At 38.4% G+C, this 11,750-nt stretch overlaps 1 protein-coding gene across 1 annotated transcript; it reads right to left on the reverse strand.

Moving 5' to 3' along the window:
• Window positions 1-2,831: 2,831 nt before the first annotated feature.
• On the reverse strand, window positions 2,832-10,788 carry LOC149304011 (vomeronasal type-2 receptor 26-like). Its single transcript, XM_089480906.1, has 6 exons — window positions 10,583-10,788; window positions 8,389-8,680; window positions 6,029-6,883; window positions 4,558-4,785; window positions 4,165-4,291; window positions 2,832-3,742 (listed from the first exon to the last, which is right to left on the reverse strand). Exons 1-6 carry the CDS (start codon window positions 10,786-10,788, stop codon window positions 2,832-2,834), a joined length of 2,619 nt encoding a protein of 872 aa, XP_089337032.1.
• Between the last annotated feature and the right edge of the window lie 962 nt (window positions 10,789-11,750).

The raw sequence follows: 11,750 nt of genomic DNA on the forward strand, positions 1-11,750 counted from the left end.
AGAGATCTTGTAGCACCTTTGAGACTAACTGAAATAAAGATGTTGGCAGCATGAGCTTTTGTAGATTTTAGTCTACTCCTCAGATGCATCTGAGATTTGAAACTAGAAATGTTCAGTGGAAAGAATCAGAAAATATGGGGGCAATGTCTGCATCAAGCTGCAGCGCTGAATACCTCAACCAATACTGACCACATCTATCCGTTTCAGCTTATTGTTTTCCTTTGTTCACCAGAACTCCTAGGGGCTTCATATGAAGAAGTAGAATTAACAATGGTTACTTCGATAATTACAGAGCAGATGGCAGTCAACCAAAGATGTAATGTCCTGCAGTACTTCAGAAAAGCCACTGTAGACCAAGACTTAAGAACTGAATTAAGATGATAGACTGACACAATAAGGAACATGTTGCTGGGTTTCTATTTATATCTGTGCATAACATTGGTGGCAATTTCCAAATCAATCTAGGATTTCAATACAAGTAAGTTTCAACACTTAAATGGAATCTTCAGTGTCAGAAGAAACCAGATACAAGCAAAAGTCTTCTCTGCATTGCAGACTCAGGAAGCATGTTGTTTTCTCTTTGACTGCACAAAAATAAAATAATTAGTAAATATCCTTACAGAAATGTTTAATATTCTTCCAGTTTGAATGTCCTCTGCATCCAGAATAAGTACACAAAACCTTTCAAATAGCTTGCACAAGGGACCACAAATTTATTAACATTTCAGAAAGTGCATTTCCAACATAATTTTCTATTTCATGATCATCTTCCCCTCCAGAATTCAGACTGACCGTACACTTATACTTGCTAGAAACAACATAAGGCCACAAAAAAAAAGCCATGCTGGTTCATAGAATCATAGAATCATAGAGTTGGAAGAGACCTCAAGGGCTATCCAGTCCAACCCCCTGCCATGAAGGAAATCTAAATCAAAGCATCTCTAACAGATGGCCATCCAGCCTCAGTTTGAAGACCTCCAAGGAAGGAGACTCCACTACATTCCAAGGGAGTGTGTTCCACTGTCAAACAGCCCTTATTGTCAAGAAGTTCCTCCTAATGTTGAGGTGGAATCTCTTTTCCTACAGTTTGCATTCATCGTTCCGCGTTCCAGTCTCTGGAGCAACAGAAAACAAGCTTGCTCCCTTCTCAATATGACATCCCTTCAAATATTTAAACAGGGCTATTATATCACCTCTTAACCTTCTCTTCTCCAGGCTAAACATCCCCAGCTCCCTAAGTCGTTCCTCGTAGGGCATGGTTTCCAAACCTTTCACCATTTTAGTTACTCTCCTTTGGACACACTCCAGTTTCTCAATGTCCTTTTTTAATTGTGGTGCCCAGAACTGGACACAGTATTCCAGGTGGGGCCTGACCAGAGCAGAATAGAGTGGCACTATTACTTCCCTTGATCTAGACACTATACTTCTACTGATGCAGCCTAAAATTGCATTGGCCTTTTTATCTGCCGCATCACACTGTTGACTCATGTTCAACTTGGGGTCTACTTGGACTCCTAGATCCCTTTCATCTATTACAGCTAGATTATATACTGGCCAACCAGTTCCCAATGGGAATTCCACAAGCAAGACCTGAGTCTAACACCACACTCTCTCCCCTGGTCATCAGTAACTGATATAGTGAGATATGCTGCTTTTGATACTGGTGGCATCCTTACTTGTAGCCATTTGCAAATTTCACTTTCATGATTATTTTTCCTATTGTCCCTTTAAACCCACCCAAGCTTGGACTCATCATTTCATCTTGTGGTAATGAGCTGCACAGTTTAACTACATGCTGTGTAAAGAATAGAAAGCAAGATGCCCATTGGATTTTGCAATCTGTGATATGGGCCTAAACCTAACATATACATTTCTTTGTAAAATATCTGGACACAGATACTGTAGAGCTTATGGCTCCTATGTAGTTTTGGTATGATGAAACATTATCAGTCCATGCTACACAAAATCTAGATTTAGAAAAGGAAATCATCGCTATAATGCATAACAAGATGTGTATTTCTGGAAAGATGCCTTACGTACTAGCAAAAATAATCTCTGATTCATTCTGAGGCTTTGGGTTCAGTGTCCATGTCTGTGGTCAGTGAGGCATTAGCAATAGCAACTGATGGACAGCATAGGCAGAAGGGATGAGTTTCTTGTTTATCTCATCTTTAACCACCATTCCCTTCCATGCTGTTGAATATATCTAATACTTTGGGCTTGTTTGGTACAATTATCCAAACACCTGGCATGGCACGTTGGTAAGGAAATTTATATTGAGATAACTATGCTTTAACATACATTTCATTATATGAGCATGGAATGTGCCTGGACAATGGCACAGCCAATGGATTTTCCAGTATTTTCACTGTATCTAATTAATGGCTTCTCCAGAAAATATTGAGCCTGAGAATAAGCTGGAGGTCCAATGGAGATTTGGTTGGTGGAGGGCCATAAGAACTTGTTGTAGATGGTCCTTTGGGAATGTATTGCATTTCCAGTAGATTTCCCCTTAACAAGGAAAGGGGAGAAGGCATCCTTGACTATTGGATTTAAGATTAAGATAAACTGACAGCAAAGAACAAATATAACTGCATATCCCAACATTTCTTAGGATTTCAATATGCACATGCACATCAAAAATGCAGAAAATTGCTACATTTTCATATAGACATAATGTAAATATGAAGTTGCATTGTGTGTTCATCATTTGATTAAACCAGCAATTTATTGGCTATTGATTAAAGCGATCAATCAGTCCCAATTGGCTACATCCCACTGCTTGTATTGTGATATTGAGTTTATCTCTGATTAAATGATGTTATATAAGCTTACTTTCTCTCTCTTTTTCGTATTATTAGCTGCTCCTGCTTGTTTAATGCAGGGTGCACCAAAATAACAAAGCATTTTGGAGAAAAAATACAACCCAATAAACCACCACAGGAGGCTAAGATGGAGAAGACCTCCACAGCCACCATGTATTTCCCCTTGGTGCTCAAGTACGTTGGAACAAAGGAGATCCAAACACTGCAGAAAACCAACATGCTGAAGGTGATAAATTTGGCTTCATTAAAAGCGTCTGGTAGCTTTCTGGCTAAGTAAGCCACTGTGAAACTCACAAAGGCTAGCAAGCCCATGAAGCTCAAGACCAAATAAAACCAGACATTTGAACCTTCATTACATTCCAGTACCATTTCTTCAGATATGGAGTGTTTGTCTAAATGGGGGAATGGGGGAGAGATTACCAGCCACGCTGTGCAAATAATAGTTTGAATAAAGGAGCAGGAAATTACAATGGAGCTGGTAAGTCTTCTCCCCACCCATTTCTTAATTCTGGACCCTGGCTGGGTGGCCAGGAAAGCTAAAACAACAGTGATGGTTTTGGCCAATATGCAAGAAACAGCCACTGAAAAGATGATCCCAAAAGCAGTTTGTCGAAGGAGGCAGGTGACCTTCTGAGGCTGGCCAATAAATAGGAATGTGGAAAGGAAGGAGAGCAAGAGAGCAATGAGGAGAGTGTAGCTCAGGCTGCGGTTGTTGGCTTTGACTATGGGAGTGTTGGAGTACTTAAGGAAGATCCCAAACACCAGAACTGTGATGAAAGAAAAGGCGATTGCAAGAGTGCTCAAACTGATCCCCAAAGATTCTTTATAAGACAAGAAACTTATATCTTTCTGGATGCATTGGTCCTTTCCATTGTTTGGATATTGATCTTCTTGGCATGCCAAACAGTCTTCCATATCTGGAAAAGAAAACAATTTTTACAGGATAAATATATTTATAGTACATGATAGTAATGAGCAGTTGACATTAATGAGTAAATGAGTGTTGTAAGGAATTAAGCACTAATGAATTCATAAATTGGTAATGAGTTATGTATCTAGCTTGATCCCTCAGTGCTAAGTTGATATTCTTTTCAAATAATTTTTGGATTGATTTAGTGTCACTTTCTCCGTTTTCCTGACAAAATGAGTCCAGAGTCAGGGAGAACCGGGTCTCCAATATACAGTGACATAACTATATAAGCAATGAAAAAGATTCTCAAACTCTGTACAACTTTTTTTATAACATTAACACAACTAGGTCTGTTCTATCCATTGCGCATGCCCATAGTTTGTAACATACCTAATATTTAAAAAAACATTTATATCCTGTACATCCTACCTTCTTGATTTGACATCTTTCCCTCAGGACATGGAAGACAGTCATAGCAACAAAATGGCTTCCCTTCCACCTTTATCTTACTGTAGCCTGGATGACAATTGTCGTTACACAAGGAAATGGGCTGTGTCTGTCAATAAATGGGAGAAGAATTTTTTTAAAAAAACATTGTTTTTTTTGTTTTGTTTTGTTTTGCTACACAGATCCAAAATGGTTACGTACTAGTTTTGCTTTCAGAACATTTGGAATACAATGAGCTTTTTGCACATAATACTAGAATATTTTGCCCATGAGCTGTTCATCTACCTATGTTCAACATGCTAATGAGAAACCTGGTGTCAAGAGATGGGCGTAACATAGCCTTGCTCCCCTTTGATTGAGGAGAGCGCTGTTCACCTGATTAAACTTCCTGGGCCAGGTGATGCCACTTTCAAACATGCTTAACAGCTTCTCTAGGGGAGCATGGGGGTCCACTTTTCCGATTTTGACTCTGTGGAAAGACATGTTTGGGAATGTGATCCAGTTCATAATATCAAAACCAGCATCTATTTCCCCATTTTGATTAAAGGACACCTTCTCCCTGACACTATTGTTAAATGAAACACTTCTCAGATGGTGGTGGAGCTAAAAGGAATCAAAAGAAGACAATTAGCAAAGGTATGCTGGAACATACAAAAATCTTTCAGAAGGTAGACAATGCTCCCCTTTAAATTGCTACACATGCCACCAGAGTACTAATCCAACACTTGAAATATTCTAGAATATCAGAACTATTATAGAACATCATTAACTGCATCATTCATATTTTTATCACAATTATAATGACTATAATATCATTAGTGATCATCAGGCTGGGAAATAGACATACATATACCTTCTATTTAGCTCTTATGTAACTATTTTCTATCATTCTATTTTCTAAAGAAGGAAGAGGAGTGAAAATAGGAGGATTACTGGATTGCTTGGCCACTGTTTTTCCAGAATGTGGGACTAAATAGGTCTTGGTATAATTCAGTGAGGCTTTTCTTACGTTATCATTCAAAGGCATATCCATGTTAGTCTAGATCAGTATGCAAGGGGATATTGTAGCAAAGGGGTACTGGAACACTTTTGGGACTAAGCAAGAGAATGAAAGAAGTTGGTAGCATAAACTTAATAGATTTTAATTGATTTTCTCAGATGCAGCTGTGGAAGTAAACTGAAGTCTATGAAAATTTATGCTACCAATTTCTTCCTTTGTCCCAGTTAATCTCAATGATACACCAACACGTCTTTGCTCCAATATCCCTTTTCATAATTATGTTCTTACGTTGCTTTGCTGGTCTTTTACACAGAGAAGATAATTTCTTGGAAAGTTGGCTATTCTCTTCCTACCAATGATATGAGAACGAAACTCTCTCTGAAGGAGATCATAGAATCATAGAGTTGGAAGAAATACCGAGGGGCATCCAGTCCAAGCCCCTGGCATGCAGGAATACACAATCAATGTCCCCTGGTTGTTTTATGGTAAAAGTCTTCAGTGCAGCAGGTATGTCTGAGTTTAAGAATAAAAGTGTGGGTAACAGTTTTCTTTATACATTGGTGTGCCAAGGTTTCAAGTCTAGTGGGCATAGGTGAAATGTATTTGTCATTTCTTATTTGACACACAACATTCTATGCAGTTTTAAATATCTTGTTACACACAGATAGCTATGATGACAACAAAGCACACACAGGCTCCTGCAAATGCACACAGGACATATGCATTGTTATTCTATTTTGTTTGGAATATCTTGGGACATGTATAGGCAGCATGCAAACAAAGCAGAAGAACAAACCTAAAAGATAAGTTGCACAGCACTCCTGCATTATGCGCAGAAGACATTACCTGCCACAATTGATGAGTCTGAAGCTTCACTCCCATACCATCTGCCATTCTTTTGTGTTTAACTTTCAGTGAATGCATGGCTTGCAAAGCATGTGCCACTGCATAGACAGCATTGTAAACACTGTAACTGTGGCCGGTCATACCCATTTCAAACACAGAGCTAGGAAGACTTGCTAATTTCTCCTCTCCAGTGCACCTATTTCCAAAATTCTCATTTGAAATAGAACTTGGGAAAGAACACTGAAATGCCTGTTCCCAAAAAATCCTCAATAAACTGTCCTTTTTTTCTGAAATAGGATTCCTTGCTTGAAGAAATTTCTGGAAGCCTGGTACCTCCTTTGAGGAAACAGCAAAGGATATTGTGCCGTAGAAGGACTCTATGCTCATCATTCTCTGAAAGGGAAGGGATGTGAATTCCATCTCGGCAGTCAGAATCCAGACTTTTCTATTTGCTGGAATGCCCACATAATCTGGAATCAAGTGTAGCATTCTAAGAGAGATCATCATCTGATTTTCTCCATGTCCGATCACAGCTGTAGCATTGCTGTTCATGATTAGCTTGTATAGTTCTAAACTCCTAGTTACCATATTCCAAATATCTGAAGAAAAAGACTCCCTAGGTAATGACTTGATGAAATCAAAGCAAACACCCTTTAGAGGAAACATGGGGAGCACATTTTGCACAAATCTTTCACCATTATAATTGTTTATAAAAAGCACCCCAATCCAGGTCCACTTGAAATGCAACAGCAACTGGAGAATCCCCATATTTTGATGGTACTCATTGGGAAACATCTGGTAGGAAAAAACGGCCCCTGTATTATTATTCACCATTGGGGTAGATCCATATGTCAGCTAAGGAAAGTGGAGAAAATGAGAATTTTGGAAAATGCATTTCCAAAATAAAATACTGTATATATTCATGTATAAGTCTAGAAATTTTAGTCAAAAAATTGACCCCCAAAACCTGAATCGACTTATCCAAGGCTCAGTGTAAGTGCCCTGTGCTCACTCTTACCAAAAAACGAACCAACCTCTGATGAAAGGCAAGAGCTTAATCTGTCCTGGAAGCACTAATTCCCCTCTCTTTTCTCATTCATTCAGCCTTTAGTGTGAACACAAACAGTGAAGTCTGCTTGAACTTTGTAAGTTGTTTGGCATCATTTCCTTTTGTTTCATTCTTTACATCCTTTGTTACGTGCCTCTAAGTTTTATCCTTGATTTATCCATGGGTTATATCAAAAGCCACAATTTTGGCCCCAAAATCTGTCCTCGACTTATACATGAGGATGACTTATAGTTGAGTATATACAGTATTGATGTCACATATGAAAATCCATACTTGGATTGATGATGGATTATGTACATCCCGGCATAGTTATTAGATTTTGGCATGATTAACAACTTGATCTAAATACTGTTAGTAAGTCCCAGCTAGAGTATACCCAATGAATGAATTGTTTAATGGTGACCCAAGATGAAATAAATCCTTTTGATTAAATTGACGTGTTTCACATCAGACTAACAACAGGATTCCAGCTGCTTTGCCTGAAATTTTGGGCAGTGGAGTACAGCATCCTTTTTGAAAAAGAAAAATTCAGAATCCATTGGATATCATCCCTGGAGCATTCTGTCCCTAGGACTTTTGAATCATCAAACGTATTTCCATATAGAATTTAAAACAAAACAAAACAAAAAAACAACAACCTTGCATTATTTGAAGGTTTCCCTGACAATATTTTGTAAGCACTTACAAAGACTAGGTGTGGTTTATGATGTATTTTTCTTCTTTTACATTGTCCTTGTTACTTTTATTCTAAATTAACATGAAAAACGTAACCTGACCTGTGGACCCAGGATGATGACTTGCCACACAAATAATTGAAAAACGTTGTCCTGAGCAATAAGCAATAGTCATTTCGTTAAAACAGAACAGCACACATTATTCTCTGGATGAAACTTTCTGCTGTCTCTCATCATATGTCACCTGAGGCAACTGCCTCACTCTGCCTTTTTATATGACTCCCCATGAGAAATCAAATCAGATTTTCCTTTGGATTTTTGTTTAACAACAACCATGAAAAATCTAGAAATGGTGCAATCATCTCCATTCCAATAACCAGCACATATGGATAAAATAACACCTGTAAGGTATATCCTTTAAAATCCCAAATAAATCCAAATAATTGTCTCCTTGGTCAGGTGTTGATCTCTCACCAGCATTTAAGGTTCTCTCAACATTTCTTTTCCACTTAATGCTTTCTATCCTAAGTCTGCAAAAAAAAAGTGATATAAATAGCAAAAGGGGGTGGGGGGTGAGTGACTTTTTGGTGTCCTAAAAATCATGAGCAACAGCTTACCTGTGGAAGCTTGTAAAATTGCAGAACGGTTGCCGCAGAGTGACAGAATTGGGGGTTTGGCCCCACTATAACAGAAGCTATGTTGGTCTGGGCATCACACTTGTAGTTAGGAATGAATCTGTCATGGGTTGAGAGAAGTTTCATTGTGGCAAGGTAGCTCCATTTTGGTGAGAAATAGGTGTTAAAGACATGGATGCCCAGGGTGATATTGGGTAGAAGAAGAGGACTACTGTTGATCTCCTCGATGGCAAATGCCAAGGCCAGGATATGCTGGTAGTTTTGATAAAAGTACCTATAAAGAGATTTAGATCTTGTGGGGACACTTTACCTGCTTCAGAAATTGCTAGTTAACATATTTTAATATAATATTGTGGCTTTGTATACAAGTAGTGTGAATTTGGGAAAGAATGATGGGAATTGGAACTGTGATCTTTTACTCCTCTGATTATCCGCTGATCAGCAACATTGGTTGGGGATCCAGATGGACACAGAGATGCGCAGTGTTTAAATATAGCTTCAAACATATTTTGGCTGAGATCCTGTGGGGCAGCTATCCTATATCTGCCTTTACCTTGGCCACAATCAAGACTCAAGGTTTCAAGAAGGTGGCAGAATTGATAGCTTGAAAGGTAGCATTAGTGAATACTAGCAATAAATAAAACAGTGAACAGTAAAAACAAAAAAGTATGTCATAAAAAATCTAAGGACATAAAAATTGCAAATTTCATTCTTGCAAGCCAAAATAAATACTATTACAATTTCTTCTTCTCACCATGAGAAATTTATCAATGTTCTTTCCTGTGAAAAACCCTACCCACATGCTTCGTGCAGAATAATTCCAAAACCATGAAGATTTTTACCAAAACAATTTTTGACATTGAAGAAACCCATTTTTGTAACCAGCTTTCAGATACATTCAAATAGCCTTTCCATTCCTGTTATACATATTAACCACACTACCAAGAAATGCCTAAAAGGGTGTTATCTAGGCTTGTAATATAAATACTGCAACACAGAGAACAGCAAAATAACCACAAGAGAGCAGTAGCAATTCATTACAAGGGTTCCTCTTTTTCTTTGTGAAGAACAGGAACAATCTGCTTAGAGATAAAACCAATCATTCAAAGAAACCTAAGGTTAGTTACTCTGGGCCAAGGTGTGCCTAGGTTTTTGTGAAATCTCCTCCAACTGTTGGTAACACTGGAACCAGGTTTCTAATTTTGATCATTCTTATTATTTTGGTAAAACTCTATTTTTCCTCCATTGATTGTCCAAATTCTGTATCTAGTGTTTCTTCTTAATGCCTCAACCCAAAAGCCATTGCAAGAGGAATTCATATTTTGCTTAGATGTTATAGGGCCTGAACAGACATGCCAAAATAAAGCTGCTTCAGGACACTTTGGAGTTATGATGTTTAAATGACACATACATCCTAAGAGGCCAAAAGTTGCACCAAACCTGTGCTCCAGACTTTAGGACTGGAGCGTGGCTTTGGCGCAGCTTCCAGCCTCTTAGGACACCATGCATCATTTAAACAGCATACCTCCAAAGTGACCCAAAGCAGCTTTATTTTGGCCTGTCTGTTCAGGCCCATAATCTCTTGTTTCTGGAGGTGGCTAGGTATAGTTGGGACACCCTGCGGAAAAAAAGTCTGAGATTTCTTTCTGACAAAGAGATCCAGCATTAGGCTGGTGAGAGGATAACATCTTAAAACAGGGACTTTGTGCTTTGAGAGAAAAGACTCCAACTCCAGATATTAGGAGGAGGAGGAGGGAGGAAGCTGAAGGGATTTTTTTTTTGCCAGCCCCCACATTGGAACTTAGAGCCTAGATGAAGGAATTAACTTTAACCTATTATATATAACATTTATGATCCACCACACATTTTCATACTCAAAACTTCCACTTTTTTTATATAGGATTTTCTAAAGTATCACTTGAGCCACCCTAAAGTGAAAGACATGCAGTATCAGAGATCAGGATGAATAATTGTAGAATCAGGATTCATTTGTAGAAACCAACAGTGGCATTAGTAACAGCAATAGCGGAAAGACGAACCACCACCCTAAGAGGCCAAATGGAAAGACTGAATGCTTTTCTGCCTCTCATTCTCCAATGGGTGAAGGTCAATCAATCCAGCCTGTTTCAAGCTATTCTATGATCTTAAGGAATGGATAAAAATGGCTACTCCATACATGATCTCATCATGTTGTTCTTCCAAAGGATGTCTTCTAAATGTTATCAGGTCAGAGAATCTGTAGAACTGAGAAACAATGCCAGCAATGATGATATCTCCGGAATGATACTGACTGTGCTTTATATAAAGAGGATCACTGGCAACACATTTAGCAATAGGATTATTGCAGATAACTTGAGCCAGGAACACTAATATTGGTGTCATGAACAGAATCTTTATCCTGCACAAAATTCTGCCTTGTAGCCATAAATTCATCCTCCAACATTGTCAAAACATCTTGTTTGCCTGGAAAACTCAGTGTGACAACTATGATGCTTTGACTTACTGACTGCAAGTGAGAACTGCAAGGAAGCAGGCAGATGGAACTATGACTGTTTCTGTTCTGGATTACGCCTGGAGTATTAATAGAAACCCAGTCATGTTTTTGCATTGTTCTCTGATACTTCTTAGAGACCTCAGAAGTAGTTGGAAGGTAGCATTTTCATAATTATAGGGTAGATAACCATGCATTCTTCTTTACTTTGTCTGTTATAGTGAAGAAGAAATTATGCTGATCCCATCTCAACAGAAATAATTTGAGGTCATCTGATCGACAACAAGAAAAACCTATGATCTTTTACTGCAAAGCCAGACAAGGTCAGGTAGAAAAACAGCCAGCAGGGAAATAGAAGAAAAGGTTTGCCACGTCTGAAACTGTTGAGATTTCAGAAGCTTGAATCAGGTCCCAAACTGGGCCAGGTTTTCAAACTGAGACAGTTAAAGAACCCAGATGAAACTTTGATCTGAGTTAGAGTAATGCAAAGTGGAGTTTCTTCCAGCCATTTCTCTTGTAAACTCTAGAAGACTACTTCTTCTTCTTGGACTACACAAAATGTTAGAGTTACATACATGCCTATGTTTATTTCTTCTGTATGATTTGTAGCACCTTTGCTTGATGAAGAACCAGCAGAGCTTCAAAAGCTTGCAACATGTATTTTGTGCACTTTGGTTGGCCTAAAAAAAAAAAAAAAAAAAACTCTTTTGTGGATTTTGGATGTTATTGTATTTGCTGTATGGCCAGCACAGCACAGTGACCTCTGGATACATTTCTATATAGTGTTCAGCATGTTTTCAGTTTCTGCCATGATTTCCCTTACCTATAAGCTACCTAAGATAATGGGGATGAC

The sequence above is a fragment of the Sceloporus occidentalis genome, unplaced genomic scaffold (genome assembly GCF_023333645.1).
Source record: "Sceloporus occidentalis isolate IW3139 unplaced genomic scaffold, rSceOcc1.0.p SCAF_14, whole genome shotgun sequence".
In the NCBI taxonomy this organism is placed as follows: domain Eukaryota; kingdom Metazoa; phylum Chordata; class Lepidosauria; order Squamata; family Phrynosomatidae; genus Sceloporus; species Sceloporus occidentalis.

What these genes read in the sequence shown, in the direction of transcription:
- LOC149304011 (XM_089480906.1), bottom strand. Translation starts at nt 10,788, where the DNA reads ATGACACCAATATTAGTGTTCCTGGCTCAAGTTATCTGCAATAATCCT. An exon ending in AGACTCATCAATTGTGGCAG is followed by an intron (nt 4,786 to 6,028) that starts GTAATGTCTTCT and finishes GATTCCTTTTAG; the next exon opens with CTCCACCACCATCTGAGAAG. An exon ending in GGCCCAGGAAGTTTAATCAG is followed by an intron (nt 4,292 to 4,557) that starts GTGAACAGCGCT and finishes ATTTATTGACAG; the next exon opens with ACACAGCCCATTTCCTTGTG.